Genomic DNA, 22,464 nt, shown 5'->3' with positions numbered 1-22,464 from the left:
TGTGTGGGTCGTCGCAGCAATCACGCAAAATCTGTGTATTTTTGTTAATCGGTTGTCAGTCGTCTGTTTACCGAGTCCTCTGCACCCCGGGATTATGTAACAGCGCGGAACGAGGAGCTGCAGCGGCGCGCCGCGTTTCCCATTCACAGCGCGTCCTCGGCACGCCGTGGAGCTCCGCGTTCGCCTGGATACAGAGTCGGGGCTTCCTGCTCTCTGATTGGCGGCGAGGGGGGCCGCCCGGGAGCCAATGGGAAGAGTTGATTCCTCCGTCCGCACGCCAATTGGCCGCTTGTAGTTTAGGAAGGAAAGGCGATTTCTGCCGCGCGTCATTTAGAGACCCTCGTTAACGCAGGTAAACTCGTCGGTCACGTCATTTCACTGACGCATTTTCAACAAGTGCACAACACTGGTGTTTACGAACGTTGTCCTTTTAATACTACTCATTACCATCGTCTGTCCGTAATGCGGCCCCACCCGCGGGCCCGAGGGCGGCGCAGTGTCCCTCACGGCCAGTGGGATGCATCCAAGGAGAGAAGGGCGGAACTGGCGTTCCAGGAACGGACGGGAAGAGGAGGAGGAGGAGAGAGAGAGAAAAAATCACGGCCCCAACATAAACACGGGGGGGGGGGTATACACCCAGCTTTCTACCTCGTAGAGAAACGGACTCCCCGAGTATCCGAGACTGGAGCCCTAGGGCGTGGCTGCCGTTCGCTTTTTTTCGGGCGTTTAGTTTGTTTGTTTTTTCTCCTCTCGGAGGGTGACACGGAGGGAGCGGGTCGAACGCGCCGCCATCTTTGGGACCTGAACGCGAAGGGGTGGGTTGGGGGGGGGTCGAGCCTTTGGGCCCCCGTTAGCCCCGGGGTGGAGTTTTTTTTTTTTTTTTTCCAACACTGTCAACTAGCTAAAGGAGAGCCGAGCGGCCGTTGCGCGGCTTTCACCGCGGACACGTCGCCCTCAACACGCCCGGACCAGGGGCCGCTTTATTCGGACCGACGTCCTTTTGTTCCCTCGGCCTACCGTGTTTTTAAAGCGGCGTTTGCCCACCTCGGACCTGGCCTGTCGGACTGGTAAGTTGCCCCCCCTTCCTCCCTCTCACATTCTTCTGCGCTAACTGGGTTAGCCGCGCTAGCTAACTTTCGCTACGCGAGGGGGGGGGGCAGCGGCTAACGCCAGCTAAGCTAACTGCACTTTATTTGACCGCGTTTCGCGACAGATTGCGCAACAGCTTGTATAAGCGACGGCTCGTTTCACGCTCGCTTTGACGCGAGTTCGGCCTGCTTGTCAAGTTTTCCGTAGTTCGTACCTGGCTAGCGAGCTGGCTGGCTAAGCAGGTTATCGCAAATCGCGTTAGCGCGTTAACCTTGCGTAAGCCGCATACCGCTGCCTAATAAGGTGCCAGGTAAGTCTGGAGTTTAATGCGCTTTCGGTTTCTGGACGCTCGTTTTGTCGAATTTCTGAGGACATGGGAGTGTTCTTGCATTATGCATAACATATACATCTCTTTTCAAGTCAGTAAGTCGTCAGCGCATCACACTTATGGCGTTCGACATTAGGCTAGTTTGTTTTGGTGGCCTTGTCTTTCCTGCGGTTTATCGTTTTTTTTGACTGGGTGGGGAGAGTGGGCGGTGGATTCTGCTTCGTAACATATATGCCGCCTGCCCAGCTTCGGTGTCCCCGTAAGACGTTTCGCTGACGCGACAACAGCCGTGCGTGTGAATGTGTGTGTCCGCATGTTGCGCACATGCGGGAGTCTTCGCCGGTTCTCGCCGGCTCGTAGCGAGACGCGCAGCGGCAGGTAAGGTTGAGTCATCCGACTGCGCAGTGCTCCTCATCCTCGCCTTCATCCCCTCGTCCATCCCCTCGTTCCCCCGTAGATCAGTCGGGGTTACGGATGGGACCGTGTGGCCTGCGCTTCATTCGTGCTAATTACGGCCGGTGGTCGTTAGTGCTGCGTATTGACAGGTAGCTCGTCGTACGACGCAGAGGTCACGGTACTATATGGATCAATGCGATTTGTTTTCTTTGTTGTGGTATTTTAGTAACGTTGTGACAAAATGTGTGTTGTGATCTTGCGTGTGACTTGTAGTTGCAGTATTCATATAGGCGCACATATGAGTGTATATTAAGAATTTATGATAACAGTTCAGTACATTTTTTTTTTAATTGCCATATGAACACGTCTGTTCAGCTAGTACAGGAACTAATTTTAACAGGTCCGCAGATGCCAAGGCACTCTCTTGTAGTATAAAGCTCCTACTTAGAAAAGGCCCAGTGCCCTGTTTGTTTTTGGGTGTGTATCGCACAGAAGCATGCAAAATAAAGTGTGTGAAAGTGAAGTTGAATGGCGCTACTGTCTTAGAGAGAGACACGGCCCCTTGTCCTTCACAATTGTCTTCCTTCTGACCTCATTGCTGCCACTTAAAGCTTGGCTCTGTTGGTCACGTCCAGAGCACGTCATATCATTTTATAAAGATTCACCATGCATATCATCATCATCTGCTTGATATGCCATAAAACAAATGTTACACTGTTCCAGAGCCATTTGTGTAATCGGCAGGGTTTTTTTATTATTATTGCTTTTGGAATAAATTTAACAACATTCAAATTACATTTTTGTTGTCATTAAATAAATAAAACTCATACGATGTAGATGTATATGTTATGCTGCTGCTGCTGCTATCGGAATAGTTATTAATCATGTCACGCTAGGAACTCCACCGTTTTAATGTCTTTCTACAGCTTGGCAAATGTGACTTCATTCGCTATTACAATTAATACCTGATGGTATTCTAGCGCACTTTCATATGCGCCTGTGCTCAATATATTGACAAGATTATGTAGGGTTATTGCACTTGGTGAGATTAAGTTTTAAGGTGCATTGAGCAGTACGTACATAAACTACAGGGGTGTAACATCCAGCAGTTCATCACTTAAGTTGTTTATGATTAGCAAGCCTGTTTAACTTAAAACTATTCATCTCATATTTATCGGTCTTGGTTTATTAGGATTTGTATCATTACAAATTTAATCACACTTCTGTGAATTCAAGTTGTCCACTTAGGAAGCAAACAGGATGCTGTTGTGCAAATGGAAATTATAGGCAATTAGCCAGACGTCCCCATTAAAGGCGTGGTTCTGCAGGTGGGGACCGCAGACCACTTCTCAGTTCCTATGCTTCCTGGCTGATGTTTTGGTCACTTTTGAATGCTGGCGGTGCTTTCACTCTAGTGGTAGCATGAGACTGAATCTACAACCCACACAAGTGGCTCAGGTAGTGCAGCTCATCCAGGGTGGCACATCAGTGTGATCTGTGGAAAGAAGGTTTGCCGTCTCTGTCAGCGTAGTGTCCTGAGTATGGAGGCGCTACCAGGAGACAGGCCAGTACATCAGGAGACGTGTAGGAGGGCAACAACCCAGCAGCAGGACCGCTGCCTCCGGCTTTTTGCGAGGAGGAACAGTAGGAGCACTACCAGAGCCCTGCAAAATGACCTCCAGCAGGCCATAAATGTGCATGTGCTCAAACTGTCAAACAGACTCCATGAGGGCCTTACGTCCACAGGTAGGGGTTGTCCTTTCAGCCCAACACCGTGCAGCACATTTGGCAGTGGGTCAGTAATTGTGTGGGCTGGCATTTCTTTGGGGGTCCGCACAGCCCACATACCAAGATGAGATTCTCAGACCCCTTGTGAGACCATGTGCAGTTGGCCCTGGGTTTCTCATAATGCAAGACAATGCTTGACCTCATGTGGCTGAAGTCTTTCAGCAGTACCTGAAAGATGAAGGCATTGATGCTATGGACTGTCCCACCCGTTTCCCAGACACGAATCCAATTGAGCACATCTGGGACATCATGTCTCGCTCAGTCCACCAACGCCACGTTGCACCACAGACTGTCCAGGAGTTGGCGGATGTTTTAGTCCAGGTCTGGGAGGAGGTCCCTCAGGAGACAGTCCGCCATCATGCTCCTCATCAGGAGGTCATACAGGCACATGGAGGCTACTACTATATACTACTGAACCTCATTTTGACTTGTTTTAAGGCCATTACGTCAAAGTTTTACCAGTATGTTGTGTCCAGACCTCCATGGGTTGATTTAATTTGATTTCCATCGAGAATTCGTGTGGTTTTGTTTTCAGCACATTCAACTATGTAAAGAACAAAGAATTTAATAAGAATATATCATTCATTCAGATCTCTGATGTGTTATTTTTGTCTTTAATATGTGTTATATTATGATTACTCTTGCAGGGCCAGAAATCATTGATGTCTCATTGCTCCAGCTCATGTTATTATTAAAGCCGGTGGCATAATTACAATAACAAAGGTTAAACTATTGTTGCAAGAAAAAATAAATATAAGGCTTTAGTTCAGCATATTAATGGCCACAATTACAGTTCACAACACACTGTAATCAGGCATTATCTCTGGGGTTAATTAAAATTGTTAAATTAGCATGGAGGTGAGCTATTGACCCTCTTGAATATCAGTAAAAAGGTCAGAGAAATGTATGATTACTAATGAATGTAATAATTAATTCTTTCTGAGAGTCTTGTTAATTTTTCTATACAATTTCAATTGTTTGTGTGTATAGAATTATAATTGTATTTTTAACTGCTAAGTAATTCCGTATAAGGAGAGTAAATACTCAACCAGGCTTTCAGAATGGAAATAACGTTATGTAACTATAAATCTGTCATTGGCAAAGTAGTGAAAATGTACAGTTAAAAGGTGCCAACATGGTAGCCTGCGGCCTTTCAGCGACTGAGATTATGAAATCTATTTTGCCTAAAAGCAGCCCACAGTTTTAATCTTTAAAAGAAGTCAACATGGATTTAAAAAAAAAAAAAAAGACTATAATAAGTCAGTGAATGGTGTATGCTGTATGGGAAGAGTTCTGTTCGTAGGCTATTCATATACCTATGCTGATTCTGATAAAGTTCTCGTGAAACCCCACATGCTGGGTGTCTAGGCTAAACGGAATTGCATGTCCACCAACATCTCGTCTCATTTGCTTTTCTGTCGGGTAAAAATAGCCCATTAGGCCAAGTTGTATGCACAACACCTAAAATACCTGCATGTGTGTATGTCATGGTGGAACTTCGGCGGCACAGAGGTGCTTTTCATCCTACAGTTAATGTGTGTTGCACAAGGGAAGTGTTTCTGCCCTGTGCTGTGGTAATGACGCGGCCGTAAATATCGATGAAAGCCTTTCGCGCCACGTCGCTATAGGCTGCATTTAATACCCTGGGCTTCAGGCTATAGCTGTGCCTGTATTTACCGCGGCATATTTGTGCATTTTGCGGAAGATCTGAGCTCGTTTTGATTGACTTGGTCACGCGGTAACTAATAAGTGCTTAATGTTTGAGCCCGGGCAGCATGTTTGTTTTATTCGTTTGGAGTTAGGCTGACTAATGGCGGTGATGAGGCCTGAAAAGGCGGCATTAGCTGGAAGTGGAGCGAACAGGAAGTGGATATGAGTAGCACGTGCAGTGCGCTCATTCGGAGGGAATACCTGCGTTTAGTTGTCCCGGTCCTGCTGCATTCCTGCCGTCTGCGACGCTTGCCAGTTCGCACATGCGGTCACCGCCACGCTCCTCAAACCGGTCACCTGTCTCCCTGGTGTCTGGCCGGCTCGGCATTGTTATTGAAGCAATGGATTTGTTGAAATGAAGGGATTTATCAGGGTGGTAGTAGCCTAGTGGGTAACACACTCGCCTATGAACCAGAAGACCCGGGTTCAAATTCCGCTTACTACCATTGTGTCCCTGAGCAAGACACTTAACCATGAGTGTCTCCAGGGGGGGTACTGTCCCCTGTAACTTCTGACTGTAAGTCGCTCTGGATAAGGCCATCTGATAAATGCTGTAAATGTAAATCTGAACCCACCGCATTTAGGCATGTAGCCTGCACAAGGACTTCTCGACTGTATTTTAAAATTAAGGTAATGGTAACTTGCTGGATTTAGTTCTTGTTGTGTTCTGTTACATCATGTAAATGAAAGCTTTGTGTGTGTGCGCGAGGCGAGCGAGCGAGAGAGAGAGAGAGAGAACTTGGCCAGTTCCTCCCAGGCCGAGAGCGAGGGCCAGTCTTGTGACTGAGACATCAGACCCCAGTCATCAGCATTGTGTCTGTGCGGCTGATCATCTGAGCTGCGCCCAGCCCAGGGAGGGGTTAGGGAGCGGGTGCCTGTACCACAGCACCAGCAATAAACGGAGTGCTGTTCGGAAAAAGGAACGAGAAGGAGAAAAAAACAAAAAAACCCGGGACCGCGTTACGCACCGCTTCACCCCTCACACCCAGCTGTAGGAATTACAGCGTTGAAACGCATCCTCTCACAAGAAGGCCACGATCGTGCCGAAGTAAGGAGTTCAGGATGGCTATAATTATATAACCGAGGACGAGGAAAACATGTCGGCACAATTGTGTGCAGGACAAGCCTGTTTTGTGGCATTTTCTCACATTCATTCATTAGAGTTCGGTGAAGAGAGCAGTGCGAAGTTTAACAGGGAAGGAATACAGAAATCTGGCATTGTTCTCCTTTAACGTGGCGTGATTTTGTCCCTTCACGTGCCGTTCTTTTAGGACAGTTGTCGTCACATTGTGAGTGTGAGTCCGGAGTGTTTTTCGTTTCGGTTGCTTGAGAAAGCTGCCTCCTGCAGCTAATTGAAGCAACACAATATTAAAACCACTGACTGGTGATGTGAACACTGATCATCTGATTAAAATAGCCTGTCAAGTGAACTGCCAGCTGATTGGATGAGTGTTAGGATTTGAGTGAATCCTGACAAGGACCAGATTGTGGTGACAGGCGATTGGACCAGAGCACCTCCGTAATGACTGGTTGTATTTGGTGTTCCCAGCATGCAGTTGTGAACCTGCAGTGGGGTCAGTGGGTGTGGAGTGAGGACTAGACAGTCGGGTCTGTTCTCACAGAAGATGAAAAACTTAACACAGTCATGATAAGGAAATGCAGTCATGTTAATGCTTGTAGGATGTGTAACTAGCAAACAGTCTCAAAAGAGAAGGGCATAGGGTGTGTGAGGGGGGGTGTTGCCAGGACACAACCCAGTCAGTCCATGCATAGGAGATGGTGTTGCTATGGAAACTGAAGACTTGATTTCTTGCTCTGCCTCGTGGGGGACCTTGAGCTATAACTGGCCCTTCTCCAGGGTTCATCCTGACTTGACTGACCACCCTCACTCGCCTATAATTATAAACCCCCCCCCCCCCCTGCTATCAGGAAGCATTTCAGGTACCTAGCACCTCCCCAGCACCCTTACGTAACGTCCGGTTTCGATCCCTCCTGGTGGAACTGCTGGACGGTTTGGGTTGGCAGTGGTAGCTGTCCGGCGTGCTCCTGCGAGAGGCTTGTTTTGTCTGCAGCAGACGGGCTGCGCCGATTGTCGTCTGCAGGGATGTGACTGTTCTCCCATTGGGCGTGAGCAGCGGGTGTTGTGGTTGCCGCTTCGGGGTGTCTCCACTTCCTCTCTTCCCCTTTGAGACGCAGCATGAGAGCCCTGGTTTGGATGAAACACAGAGAATGTTATTGCATAGATTATTAGTTGTTGCATAATTCGATATTTGTATCAGTTTTGATCCCTCATTTTTTTTTTTTTTTTTGCTTAGCCCAAATTCATCTTCCCATTTTGTTGGTTTTGCAGGTGTTTATCCGTATGAGACCACTGTCTTGCAGATGAACCTTCAGTGGGGGCTGTCGTGTCGCAGACCCAGATAGTTACTGGCGGCTGCGGCTCCGCCCCCTCCCAGCATGCCCAACCCCAACCGGGCGGGGAGCCTGAAGGACCCCGACATTGCCGAGCTCTTCTTTAAAGAAGACCCAGAGAAGCTCTTCACAGACCTGAGAGAGATCGGACATGGCAGCTTTGGTGCTGTCTACTTTGTAAGTACCGCAACATTTTAAATAAATAGATAAAAATGTACTTATTTATTTCATGATCATGAATGTGAATTATCTGCTTGGTTCAATGACAGCGTTTTTTTTTTTTTTTTTTTTTTCTCCAGGCTCGAGATGTACGGACTGCGGAGGTGGTGGCTATTAAGAAAATGTCATATAGTGGGAAGCAGTCAAATGAAGTAAGATTATTGCGTTTAAGAACCATCTTATCGGGTCATTTAATTTTGGCTGTTATGATGGTGTTTGTTGTTTGTAGTTTTGCTGGTTTACTACACATAACTGTTCCTGTATCCAGATCAAAGCACATTGATTGGTGTTTTCAGACAAGGCTTTTGAAATATGAGGAACAAATATACCCCTTAGCACCTTGTCTAAATCCCCAGCTTGATGGCCAGTCGCTGCATAATGCTCCACTGAGTCACATGACCTGTGGAAACTTATTGGGCTCCAAAAAATTGACAAACATCTTTGGAATCTCTCTGCTGAAAAACCACCCTGCCGCAAGGCCCAGTACAACAATAAGGTTAAAAGATTCCGAACGTGGTTGAATCGTTTATTTTTTTTAAGAGTTGATTCTGACCTGCAGAAATGGCAAGACATAATCAAGGAAGTGAAGTTTCTGCGGAGAATACAGCACCCAAACAGCATCGAGTACAAAGGATGTTACCTACGCGAGCACACAGCTTGGGTAAGGGACCGCTGCCATCCAAATGCCTGCGAAAGTGTCCCAGTGCTTTAATTTTAGCATGTTGCATAACCGCAGCACCGCTGCATATCATCATCAAAGTGTTGCCCTTCAGATGAGGTTGATCTGCTCTTCATATTGTTCTCCTGCTTCAGTCCATGATTTCAGTTATTCGGTTTTATGCAAGATGGAGTATTTTTAAATGTTCTTCCTCTGTCTGCATAGCTGGTCATGGAATACTGTCTGGGATCCACCTCAGATGTTTTGGAAGGTAGGGTTGTTGCATTTTCACCGCTGTGCTTTTTGTTCATGTTTTCAAAAAGTGATGAGCAGTCCCCTTTTATACTAATGTAATCTCCTCTTCTCCACATTCGTCTTTCAAGTTCACAAGAAACCATTACAAGAGGTGGAAATAGCGGCAATTACCCATGGTGCTCTGCAGGGGTTGGCCTACCTTCACTCCCACAACATGATTCACAGGTGAGGATGTTAGGAGTTGATATCATGGAGCAGCCGCTCCATTTTTTTTTTTGTAATGGACTTTAAATGAGGGGGTGTCTGTAAACCCTGTAAACATTTCTGTGTGGCAGAGACATCAAGGCTGGCAACATTCTGCTGACCGAGCCGGGACAGGTGAAGCTGGCAGACTTTGGCTCTGCTTCCATCATCTCCCCAGCGAACTCCTTTGTGGGCACTCCATATTGGTGGGTTTTCTGCCTAACTTGCCACCAGTCTGGTTTGCCTGTATTGTCCACTGTGTGGTCTTCTGAAAGCATGATGAACTGGGAGTAGTCACTATTGAGCAGGGTGGCTGAACCAAACTTTTAGAAACCTGCATTGCTCAATAAACAGCTGTACATGCTGTAAAGTTACATGACGTTACGTTCCACAGGGATCAACCAACCTCCTTACCACCCATTTCTTGAGTAGAATCATTTATTGTAGAACATGGAAAGGGCTAAATTGGGTGGTCTTGGTGCCCTGTAGGACCAGGGCTGGAGACCCAGGGATTCAGTGAAAGGAGAGAATTGCCACATACTGTTTAAACCTAATTTTATTGTTTTACATTGGAATGTAAAACATATTGGAAAGACAATATAGCAGTAATACTGAAATCTGTGGGGTAGTGGTGGGCTAGCGGGTAAGGAAGCAGACAAGTAATTGGAATCATATCCCGAACTGCTCCCCGGGTACCTTTCATGGCTGCCCACTGCTCACTAAGGTGATTGGTTAGATGCAGAGAACACATTTCGTTGACAATCACTTCACCTTTACTTTCAAATTGTTTTTAAACATTTAAATGATGTCAGTAGCTCTTGATAAAGAACATTTACAGCATTTATCAGACGCCCTTATCCAGAGCGACTTACAATCAGTAGTTACAGGGACAGTCCCCCTGGAGCAACTTAGGGTTAAGTGTCTTGCTCAGGGACACAATGGTAGTAAGTGGGGTTTGAACCTGGGTCTTCTGGTTCATAGGCAAGTGTGTTACCCACTAGGCTACTAACCACCCATGCACCTTAAAATGCACCTTAATACAAATCAAATCATGGACAATTGCATCAGTACTATACAGGGCTGCATATTTCATGACCGCTGAAATGCTGATAGCTTGATTTGGTTTTCAGGATGGCCCCTGAGGTCATATTGGCCATGGATGAGGGCCAGTATGATGGGAAGGTGGATATCTGGTCTCTGGGAATCACATGTATTGAACTAGGTCAGTCAGTCGGCTCGTAAATCTTACCACATTCTCATTATTATCACATTGCTTTCTGCATTTATTGGTAGGTTGTCTTCCCCCAACACCTTCCAGTATCTCTCTCTCCCCCTCTCTTTCTCTGTGTATGTTTGCCTCATCCATCTCAGTGCTCCATCCAGGAAAGACATTATCCGTTTCATGCATATTTGTCCATAATGCTAATCCCCTACTTACTCTGATTTTCCAGCTGAGAGGAAGCCTCCTCTCTTCAATATGAATGCAATGAGTGCCTTATACCACATAGCGCAGAATGAGAGCCCAACACTGCAGTCATGCGAGTGGTGAGTGCACCGGCTATTGATTATTCTCCATCAGTGTGCATGTTTTTGCTCTGACAGTGCATAATTTAGTCAACCTCCAGAAGGCGCACTGATGAGAATAAGCATCGTAAACAGCCCTTCTGCTCCCTGCTCTGCAATGCAGGACTGAGTACTTCAGAAACTTTGTGGATTCCTGTCTTCAGAAGCTTCCCCAAGACAGGCCCAAATCTGAGGAACTGCTGCAGGTAAGATGAGATGGTTAATGAGGTGTTTTTTTTTTTTTTTTTTTTTTTTTTTTTTTTTTTTTTTGGTTTTGGTTTTGGAAATTAATGGATGTTTTATGTGACCACATAACCTTCTTCCCGTGTGTGTGTGTGTGTGGCTCAGCACGCATTTGTCCAGCGAGAACGTCCAGATTCGGTGTTGATGGACCTGATCCAGCGGACCAAAGATGCAGTGCGAGAGCTAGACAACCTGCAGTATCGCAAGATGAAGAAGATCTTGTTCCAGGAGGCCCATAATGGCCCTGCGGCTGAAGCTGCTGATGAGGAGGAGGTCAGTTAGAATAGTCAGATATTTTCATGTGCTCATATAGCATTTTTTTTTGTGTTTAATTGGTATTTTAGCTAACAGAGTTGATCATGCTGATGAGGTGAACTGTAGGTCTGTATGTTGGCTTTGACTCTTCAGATCTTGTGTTTTCTGTCCAGGAGCCAGAGCACAGTGTGGGCCGCACTGGCACGGTGAACAGCGTGGGCAGTAACCAGTCCATCCCCAGCATGTCCATTAGTGCCAGCTCCCAGAGCAGCTCTGTTAACAGCCTGACCGACACCGGCGACAACAAGAGTGAGCCAGATATGATGGAATCCGATAAAGGCACTGTCATGTCCAACAACTCTGTCATCCATCTCAAACCGGTGCGTGCATAGCTGTCTCACGTTTACACTCTGGAACCTGTTTATTAATACTTTTATCAGCACTTGTGTTTTGTGCCAAATTATGTTTTGTGGTTGCAGGAGGAGGAGACTTACCCAGATGAGTCGGAGACTCCAAGTCGGCCGTCCGAGCCCCAGTCTCCCCCTGCACAGGCTCCACGCCGCCACTACCGCAATCGCGAGCACTTTGCCACCATCCGCACAGCCTCCCTGGTGAGGACCCATTGACCCACACTCGCCCAACAAATCATTGCGACTGCTTATTTTTCTGCACCTTTTATTTCACTTAATTTTTGCTAATGTCAAAAGCAAATTGACTGACTGCTTCTTGAAGATTGTTGAATTTACAGTTGCACATACACTTCCATGTCATTGGGCTTTCAGACATTTCTGCTGAAAGAATATAAATATTGATCATAAGTACAAATTATTTATACTTGATTAGCCAAAGTCTACAGAAAAACACAGACTATGATTCTCAGCTATGAGGACATTGCAATAATGAAACCCACCTAGAAGCTGCAGTTTGTGGCTGATTACTAAAAATGAGAGAAGTTATGAGAGAAAAACTGTAAAAAGTAACATTAGTGTATAAGATATTTTATTGGTTAATCATAGATGAAGGCCTACGTGTGCCAGCTCCTCAGTGTAAGTGCCTCTCCATCTCCTTCCAGGTTACACGTCAGATCCAGGAGCATGAGCAGGACTCTGAGCTGCGAGAGCAGATGTCCGGATACAAACGAATGCGGCGACAGCACCAGAAACAGCTGATGGCCCTGGAGAACAAGTTAAAGGCTGAAATGGATGAGCACCGACTGCGCCTGGACAAAGAGCTGGACACCCAGAGAAGCAGCTTTGCTGCTGAGATTGAAAAACTCACTAAGAAGCACCAGGCCACCATGGAAAAAGATGTAGGGATGCAGCATTTGACATTCTTGAGCATTTCAACTGTCTCTTTATTTATTTTAATTACTTTCCCAGGCCAAGACCTTTGCCAACGATGAAAAGAAGTTTCAGCAGCATATTCAGAGCCAGCAGAAGAAAGAGCTGAACAGCTTCCAGGAGTCCCAGAAACGAGAGTACAAACTTCGCAAGGAGCAGCTCAAAGAGGTGTGTTCATTCACATGGTCACATTTTTCACTAAAAACGCGCCGAGTACGCAAACCACAATATAGTTAACACTGGGGAGGGCGGATGCAGGGATGGACAAATGGGTGTAAAAATTATTATTATTTTTTTTTTTATTCTTTAGGAGCTGAATGAGAATCAGTCAACACCAAAGAAGGAGAAGCAGGAATGGCTGTCCAAGCAGAAGGAGAACATCCAGCACTATCAGGCAGAGGAGGAAGCCAACCTGCTGCGCAGACAGCGGCAGTACCTGGAGCTCGAGTGCCGCCGGTTTAAAAGACGCATCCTCATTATACGGCACAACATGGAACAGGACCTAGTGCGCGAGGTCAGTGAATTTCAATGGAAATTGTACCCACAAAGGTTTAAGGATAGTATGGAATTAATAAAAAAAAAAAGACCCATCTGGCCCCTCAGTCCAGAATCCAGCGGTTCCTCACAGAATGCAAGCAGAGTGATACCTCACTCATCTCCCTCAGAAAACCGGGGCTACAACCGTAACCTTTCGGTTGATTCACTAGACATCTCACTACGGGATATGGAAGCACCGAATTTCTGGGCCAGTAACCGGAATGGCTGAAGGCTTGTACACATAATGCACACTTCATGCCCAGGGCTGCATGCGAAAGAAACATGTTTCAGTTCATTTTTAATCAGGCGACGTATTGGTGCTATTAGTTATTGTTTATTAATTATTGTGTTGTACTGTGTTGGTGTGTATGTGTGTAGGAGCTGAACAAGCGGCAGACACAGAAGGACCTTGAGCATGCCATGCTGTTACGCCACCATGAGTCCATGCAAGAGCTAGAGTTCCGGCAGCTCACCACAATCCAGAAGATGCGGGCGGAGCTGATCCGGCTGCAGCACCAGACCGAGCTCACTAACCAGCAGGAGTACAACAAGCGCAGAGAAAGGGAGCTGCGGCGAAAACACGTCATGGAGATCCGCCAGCAGCCCAAGAGTCTCAAGGTGCCTCTTGTTCTTAGCTTAACATAGCATAGCATCTTGCTATGTGTATGAAATAAATAAATATACAGTGCACACTTCGAGCCCTGTATAGCATCTCACCACTTTTTTTTTTTTTTTTTTTTCTCCCCTGTCAGTCCAAAGAGCTGCAGATAAAGAAGCAGTTTCAGGACACGTGTAAGATCCAGACTCGGCAGTACAAGGCTCTGAGGAACCACCTGCTGGAGAACACCCCCAAGGCCGACCACAAGGCTGTGTTGAAAAGGATTAAGGAGGAGCAGACGCGCAAGCTGGCGATTTTGGCTGAGCAGTACGACCACTCCATCAACGAGATGCTGTCTACTCAGGCTGTGAGTCACACTTCTGCATCACACAGCTTCTGCATCAACTTGCTCAAACTCTATTCCCTCCTCTGTAGTTATTTCCCCCATGAAAATTTTGTCTGTGTCCTCATACACTGAAATTGTCTCAAGCGTCACCTTCTCCGTCTCTTTGCATTTCTCCATTGTCAGCTGCGGCTGGATGAGGCGCAGGAGGCTGAGTGCCAGGTGCTGCGCATGCAGCTGCAGCAGGAATTGGAGCTGCTGAACGCCTACCAGAGTAAGATCAAGATGCAGACGGAGGCGCAGCAGGATCGCGAGAGGAAAGAGCTGGAGCAGAGGGTCTCGCTGCGCAGGGCTCTGCTGGAGCAGAAGGTCTGCCTCTCACCATCCATCTCCCCTTGTTTGCCTGCCTGTCTGCCCCGTTTCATTCTCTTTGAGTTTTAGCAAAGTAAATAATTTCTATGGCAAAACTATACCACTTGACCCACTCCCACAGGGACCGCTGTATGCACCAACATTCTGCAAATGTATAGTATTTCTGGGATTTGGGTATTTCACTTATTGCTGAATAATGTGACATTTTAATTTATTTTTGAAAGACTAATGGATTGTGCTCCAAGAGAACTTTGTAAATATTGTTGTGAAATTATATATAAAACCAAAAGTAAATAATTTGCTTTGATTGAAACTACATTATCTTATTCCCATAAGAATCCACATTATGTACATTAAAAATAAGTGCTCAAACATGCAAATAGTCTTGTAATAAAATGTATATAAAACCATTTTCAGCTGTGCTCAAAGCGGTCTTGTTGGAGCTACAAAATGAAACTGAAATGGAATTTGCAGCTTACTCTTACAATAAATCGTATAAATTTTAAAAGTTGTGGGATTTAGAGAGTGAACTGCTGGAATGGTTTAGAAATAATCTGAAATGTTTCTGTGTGTGCAGATTGAGGAGGAGATGCTGGCCCTGCAGAACGAGCGCTCCGAGCGCATCAGGTCCCTGTTGGAGCGGCAGGCACGCGAGATTGAGGCCTTTGATTCTGAGAGCATGCGTCTGGGATTCAGCAACATGGTGCTGTCTAACATCTCCCCCGAAGCCCTTAGCCACAGCTTCCCCGGAGCGCCCTCTAGCTGGGCACCCCCCCAGCACCAGCACCACTCAGGCAGCTCTCAGGGCTCGCTCTGGGGTGACGGCAGCAGGGGCTCCAGCCACCACGGCAGCCATCACCACTACCACTCCAGTCAGGGTGGGCCTCCCCCCGCCCAACAGGGCTGGGGCTCAGGTGTACAAGGTGGTACCCCCCAGCCGTGGGGTCTCCCGTCCGCATCCCTGGGGGCAATGCCAAAAGTCAGCAGGGGTGTTGGACTGCGGAACAGCCCACAGGCGCTGAGGAGGACCACCTCGGGGGGGCCAGGTGAGCAGGCAATGAGCAGGAGCACCAGCATCACCTCTCAGATATCCAATGGTTCCCACCTGTCCTACACTTAGATGGGTGCAGAGCAGGCCCACAGAGCAGGGTAGGCCACCGGCACAGCCCAGACAGCAAAGGGAGGGACCCCGAAAAAAAGAAACAGGCCACGCTCTCCTTTTTCTTCACCTTTCCTTCTCTCTTGCCATTTCTGTGTGTTTGTTTGTGTGTGTTGCTCAGGTCAGTAGGTGGCACTCTACTGTAGCCCAGAAGTACCCATGGCTCTGTAGATTACTACCCTTCCCTGAGTTCATGCTTTTGTACTCATGCACTGGTCTGGTAAAGCCCCATTTACATCTGCTTAATTTTTTTTTTTTTTTGGGGTGGGCTGAGTAAAATCAAGAAGCTTTTCCATATTGTCCCTGTTGCACTGCTGTCATGGTCCTTTGCCTATTCATACTGAAGTGATGTGAGCTTCTGAGGTTTTAGCTTCATTACGTCCTCTTATTGACCTGGCCTCAAGTACAGGCTTACAGGAGCGTCTGTGTCATATCCAGATAGATCCAGAATAGTGTTTCATTTCTTGTGGGCATTATTATTGGCTGTTCAGATGCATTGGTGTTATTAGCTTTAGCGATGTTGCACGGGATGGTAGGGAATGGACTGGATGTGCAGCTTGCATTTTTAGTTCTCTGTATGAGCGTTTTTTTTTTCCATCAAAGAAAAAGTGTGATTGATTATGCAGCAGCTCATATGTGTGATAACATGTCTGATGGTGTCGGAACATTCGACAAAAGGCACAACGTAGGTATATTGTTGGAATTTTATTGTTGAACAAAGACCACACAGTCATGGAACAAAGGGCGTTAATATAAATTGTGTGCCAAATTACTTTTTTCTTTCTTTTCCATTTAATTTTATATATTTAATGTATATTTAAAAAACATTTATTTCAGGCCTCAGTCTAGAACAGAAGCAGTTGCCATTTCTGCCCCCTAGTGCTGAACCTTCAGCTGTGCAGGGTCTTAAATGGTTTTGAAATCGCCAGGTGAATTTTTGCACATGCACTTGGAGAGGGGGAAAAAATCTCTTGAATCTGGCAGTTTGTGTGTATGTGTGAGAGAGATAGAGACAAAAAGAGATATTGATATTTTTATGCCATGAATAGACCATCAGGTTTTGAAGCTCCGGCTTCCATTTGAAGGGATGAAATCATTGCAACTGAACCCCCTGAGCCAACAGGGATCAGGCCCCGTTTGAAGCCCTTCTGATGTTTTCAGTGCCTTCAGTTATTCACGTTTAATGCAGAATGTTTCAACGGTTCTATTAGAGATAATTAAATAACAAAACGGACCATGTCCGGGTGTTCTTTCCAAAGAAGATGGATTTCAATATACACACACAGGTAAATAGTATTTTATGGCACATGCTGACATAGATTTTAATTATTTTTATTATTGGTGCCTTCTCAAACATCTGCCAAATAGTAGCACTTTATAGTACCTACCCTGCAAGCTGTTACATGACAACATGGATATATGGTAATCACAACATGCATGTTGAGAGGTGGGTGGGGGGTAATGGAAGACGACTGACGCGTTGGTGCCGTTGTCATGTGGAATGTATGAAATTCAGGGATTAGGTCTGCATGGTGACGTCAGGAGCAGAACAGGCTGATATGTAAGCTGTAACGTCATAGCACGTCCTTCGCAGGAACCTTTTATGAGCGATGGTGGCTGCTGTTGAAGTTGTCGAGTATGGGCTGAGTGGGGTTATTAACAGCACTGCTGTGTGGTAATGGTAAATACTCTGGTGCTAGAATAGGTCTTGTTTGGTTTTTTTTTTTGTTTTTTTGTGGAAGGGAGACCATGACAGCAGGCTCAGTGTCCGTATATTATACATATAAGCACTTAAGCAAAGCTTAACACTGGTATGGGGGCACACTTCCTCTCATTTTTCTCCTCTCTTCCCTTTGGCCTGTGACCTCTTTCCTCTCTGGGCCCAGGGACCGGTGGTAGATCGCACAGTGGAGTTCTGGGTACATGAGTTTTGCTGCTGCTGCCCCTGCCATTCGCCATTCACACCAAGTCCCGGTGTCAGACCCGCAAGAACTGCCAGATTCTGGCAGGGAAAGGTCTAGACACGAAAGAGTATACTAACTTAAAAACATTTTTAAAGAAATGACCAAAAAAAAAAATCTTCAGTCACTTACAGGCTTGTTAATGAGGAGAAAGAGTTCTTGCTGTATGTTTAGACCAACGAGTTAATAATAACCGAGGATCGCAGGCATATAGGCCGTTGGAAACATCTAATCAATGTACCTGTTCAGATTTCTAAGCTAAAACATTTTCTCAGAAACCTAAAATGTGCACACAACCTACTTGCGGCCACACAAACACGCCACACTCCAGTCGCCCCACGGGGAACTGTTCTGTTTTGCAGGGTAGCAACATTTTGCGCATCGTCAGACGTGACACCGTACGAGCGTTCGCCAAAGACCCCTTAGTTTCTCATGCGCTTAAAGCGGCGGTGGCGGGGTGGCGGTCGCTTCTGCCTGAGACACTAGACCCTGACGAGGACAGCGAGCCGCCAGTCCGCGCTGCTCCTGTGGGCCGCGGGCGGGGACGTGGACCTCCAGGGACGAGTGTTGACACGGCACCTGCACACGGCCGCTCTGCGCGGGTCATCGCCCGCCGCCAACGCCTCGGCACTTCACGGCCACTCGTTCTGCATCTGAAAAACGTTTTTGTCATCTTTCTCTTCTTCTAGTGCAAAGAATGTAATGCCTCCACTGTGCACCAGGTTGACACAATTTGCTTTTTTTTTTTTTTTTTTTTTTTTATGGATCAAATTAGAGACTGGGTGGTAAATACATATCCTCTCCCACAGACCAGCCACACCCCACACCCCCATTTGTATCTTATTTTATTTTAAATACGCGCTTTGTTTTATTTCACTCCGACAGGATCTGTACAAAATTTTAACTTCCCTGGTTCTTTTAAATTGAATTGCCATGTCTAATACACCTCTTGTGGATGAGAATTATTTTAGTATTAATGCTGATTATTCTGAGCATTTGTCCTACTGACTGAAGCTATGAGAGCGAGAGAAGGTGAGAGGCGGATTATTGTTATGTGGAATAATAAGTATTGGAGGTCCACCCTCTGGTCAAACACTGTGCCATCTCAGAGCTGCCAAGCCCAAACACTACTGCATTCTTCTCTCTAAAGTAACCTATTTTTTTTCTTTTTCTCTCTTGTTAAATGAAAAAAAAAAAAACACTTGTTTAACAAAGCCAGACTAACAAATTGTTCGGCTCGCCACGGTTGCGAAGAGAAGTATAAATCAAAATCATTATGTAGAGAAAGGGGTGGTCTTAATGGGAAAGGGGGAAATTTTATGTACAGTTATGTCAGTATTCATTCTCTTTCTTGGTTCAGCATTACCACTACCACTCATGTGTAACCTGTATTAAAATGTATAGATTGTGAAACATGTTATTGAATGTCTAAAAAAAAAAAAAAAAAAAAAAGATTATACAGATTATACATAAATTTAAAAAAAGCAAACACAAGGATTGAAAAGTTGTATTGAAATATTCATGGAGCTGAAATAAACTAGGGTCAAATGTACTATTTTGTTTGTACTGTAATTACTATTCTGGCAGAGGAATACTGGAGCGATCAGGTGTAATAAAGTAATTTTAGTACAGACTCTGTCCCGTCCTTCATTTACCAAGGAGGTCCAGCAGAGGGCTCTTTTCAACAAGGAGGACACGTCTTCTGTCCAGAATGCAGCTCATCTTGCTACAACTAGAGGCAGTGTCCCTCAAACGTGAAGCACTCTCGCTACCCATAACTGCTGAGTCCAGAAATGGCAGGGCCACCAAGCCACCTAGTGGGCATGTATTTGGGTGGAGAAAAGCAGCCTGATAATGGAAAGAGCATTCAAACTTCGCACACACAAAGCCAGAGCCTGGATTCCTACTTGTGTTGCCCACATGAAAATTTACATTTTTTTTTTTTTTTTTTTTGGACTGGTGCAAATGTAATGTACACAATGTACATGTAAAAGGGGTATAAACTCTATACACAAAGCACTGTATTAAAACCACTCCAATCTGATGTGAAAGTGAAGTGATTGTCACATGTGATGCACAGCACACGGTGCGCACAGTGAAATTTGGCCTCTGCATTTAACCCATCACCCTAAGTGAGCCGTGGCAGCCATGACAGGCGAACCGGCAACCTTCTGATTACGGGGCTGCTTCCTTAACCGCTAGGCCACCACTACTATTGCAGTTACATGTAAATATTGTATGTAAAAAAAGGTACCAATGTTAAACCCAAAATAAAAGAAAGGAGAAAGGGATAAAGGAAGAGAAAGAAAAGCCAGGAGAAAAACAGGTAGAGGGAAAGACCCCCAGTTCCCGATGGAAAGGAAAAAACAAGTGCCCAGAAAGATGTCTTTAATACATTTGACTCCCAGGAAGTTGACACTGACCAATCCGAATTTGTTATTTCCGCCCTGTCCTTGGTGTATCCTGTTTGGGGGGTGTCGTAGCCGGACAAAGACAAAGCAGGGGACCCCAAATAAATGGCTGGCCTTTCACACCTCTTGCTCGGGGGAAGGCCGATATGGATATGGAGAATGCAAAGGTGCAGAACGTCATGGACCTGCGACTTCCCATCTTACATACACCTTAATAAAATTTCCATTCAAAAAAGCATGGAAACAAGGTTTTGCTGAAAAAAGAGTCAAAATTTGACATATTGGGCAGATTTTTCACCAAAGGTCATGTGAGCTGTACGACAATGAATGCCTGCAAACAAAAGTGAAGCATGGTGGAGATTCCTTGCTATTTTGGAGCTGCATTTCTGGTCAGGATTAATGATTGGCCCCATATTTATTCAACAGCACACCGCACATGGTGACACAATGAAATGTGTCCTCTGCTTTTAACCATCACCCTTGGTGAGCGGTGGGCAGCCATGACAGGCACTCAATGGCACCTTCGAACCCACACCCTTCCAATTATGATTCCGCTTCCTTAAGTGCAGAAGTGCAGCACAGAGCTCTGGACCCCATGACTGATCCGTCATCTTGGGCTCCACATCAGCCCAGGATGGCCCCCTACCCTGTGTAATCATTACCCTTTTTCGACCTGATCCAGAGCAGGACACTTAACCCTGTGTTGCTCCAGGGGGGACTGCACTTTGTAACCGGAAAGATCACATGACAAGAACATCTACTACACAAGGAAATTAGACCATTGAAAAGATCCGATGCGCCACCATGTCCACCAAGGTAATTTGGGGTCCCCATGACTTAGGGAATAAACACAGTAGTCTTTACACCAGACACCATCACAACACCTTGGTTAAATTTGCTGACAGCACAGTGGTACTTGATACTGATACCCAGTAGGAAAGAGGAGCTTTTACTGTGGTGAGAACATGGGAGCCTCCCAGAGGACATCATAAGACCAAAACACAGAGTTTATGCTGTGGACTGATTTTTACTACATTTCAGTACAAATGGGTGGTAGTAAAACCAGCACACCACAAAGTCACAGGTTCAAACCCCACTTACTGGCATTGTGTCCCTGAGCAAGACACTGAACCCTGAGTGTCTCCAGGGGGGACTGTCCCGTCTCTACTGGTTGTAAGTCGCTCTGATAAATACTGTAAATGTAAACGAACTGAAAATTTGTCCTTGGAGTCGTGCCTGTTCGAGGTGACAGGGCAGTGGAAAATGTTGAGTAAGCATGCTGCATGCTTGAGGTGCGAGGGACCTGCTGTGGCAGTTTCATATCTGGAATATCATTTCCTTTTCGTTGACCCTTCCGCATCTACGTTTGTTATTTGTGGTCCAGACCGAATGCGATGTCGCTGAAATGAGGGTCACATATCATGCATTTCTTGCTAAAAGCAGCTGCCGTCAGAGTTTGATCCTACCAGCCCTGACCTCGACCTTGAGTCTAGATTCTGCTTACACAGGCCCAGTGCTCAGGCGCTCTCTTTTCGCAATAACACCCCTGCAGTCTTGTCTTTGTGTAGCGGTTCTCCTTCTGCGTTGTGTATTTTTTTTTCATTTTGCCCCTCTAACAGCAAATGACGAGATGACACCAAGAGATTGCTTAACCACGTGTATTCTGCACAAAAAGCAAAGTCGCATCACGACATCGCGTCTCCTTCCTGCGCCTCTCTCTACAATGTACAGTATTTTTTAGAACATGTACATACAGAAAATTCCTAATATGTACATAATTTATAAAAAAAAACGTCATGCGTTCAAGAGAACAGAACCGGGTCGCCGACCCACTAACCCAAGGGCACGGCTGCTACCACAAAATCTTTGGGGGGTGATCAGAGTTTTATAACTCACATAACTTTTTACAATAACCATAAATTGAACAGAAACATATTTGACATAACCATAAACACTAGCACACTTAGATATTCTACAATGAATTAAACACCCAGATTGTCACTATAATTCTCTTACCCACACCAGAATACAGAATAAAAGTCTTTAGAAAACAAGAAAATAAAAGACACAAAGCACACTTTTAGAGGATTATACACTTATAAATCTAGTGTAAGCACATCAATCCGGCACATTTGCACAGTCAGCCCTGCTGCGGTGTCTGTTTGCAAGTAATATTTACATAAGCACATAATTTACATAGGTCTGCAACTGAGCAAACACTGGAAGGAGAGCAAAGTCTTCTCCATTGTGGCACAGTGATCAAAGAGCGAAGAAGAGACATGGGACTGGGATTTGTAGTCCAAACACTACAGACACTGCAGATGGATATATAAATGAGTGATGCCCTCTTCTTTGTCATGTTTGTGTCCTGTACAAATTGTCCAATGGGTCTTGTAATCGAGTTTCGGGTAATGAGATCCGAACGCAAAGCGACAGTTTTGGCATCCATGAATTTCGAAACTTGTATATCGTATATCGAGTTACTAAGGAACTAAGAACTAAGGATGAACAATTGCCCTGCTTTTATCTTATGAAACTTTTTCACGTGAACAATATGGGGGAAGAAAATGCAAAAGGACGTATA

General features: G+C 45.7%; 1 protein-coding gene across 4 annotated transcripts; it reads left to right on the top strand.

Annotated features, from left to right (window-relative positions):
• The first annotated feature begins 872 nt into the window (after positions 1-872).
• On the top strand, positions 873-18,921 carry taok1a (TAO kinase 1a). 4 transcript variants are annotated; one of them, XM_028961778.1, is made up of 20 exons: positions 873-1,067; positions 7,694-7,900; positions 8,023-8,094; positions 8,502-8,603; positions 8,826-8,871; positions 8,984-9,080; positions 9,191-9,304; positions 10,229-10,320; positions 10,550-10,643; positions 10,786-10,867; positions 11,010-11,177; positions 11,333-11,539; positions 11,639-11,770; positions 12,232-12,468; positions 12,539-12,667; positions 12,810-13,013; positions 13,415-13,654; positions 13,789-14,001; positions 14,164-14,346; positions 14,927-18,921. In XM_028961778.1, the coding sequence occupies exons 2-20, from the start codon at positions 7,769-7,771 to the stop codon at positions 15,467-15,469; spliced, it is 3,087 nt and encodes a 1,028-aa protein (XP_028817611.1). In that variant the 5' UTR covers positions 873-1,067; positions 7,694-7,768; the 3' UTR covers positions 15,470-18,921. The 4 variants fall into 4 exon arrangements, with proteins under 4 accessions (XP_028817611.1, XP_028817608.1, XP_028817610.1 ...); XM_028961775.1 differs by having other exon boundaries at positions 7,662-7,900; XM_028961777.1 differs by lacking the exon at positions 873-1,067 and adding an exon at positions 1,291-1,399 and having other exon boundaries at positions 7,662-7,900.
• Positions 18,922-22,464: the final 3,543 nt, after the last annotated feature.

This window comes from Denticeps clupeoides, chromosome 19 (genome assembly GCF_900700375.1).
Source record: "Denticeps clupeoides chromosome 19, fDenClu1.1, whole genome shotgun sequence".
Classification (NCBI taxonomy): domain Eukaryota; kingdom Metazoa; phylum Chordata; class Actinopteri; order Clupeiformes; family Denticipitidae; genus Denticeps; species Denticeps clupeoides.
This window is presented reverse-complemented; position numbering and strand designations above follow the sequence as displayed.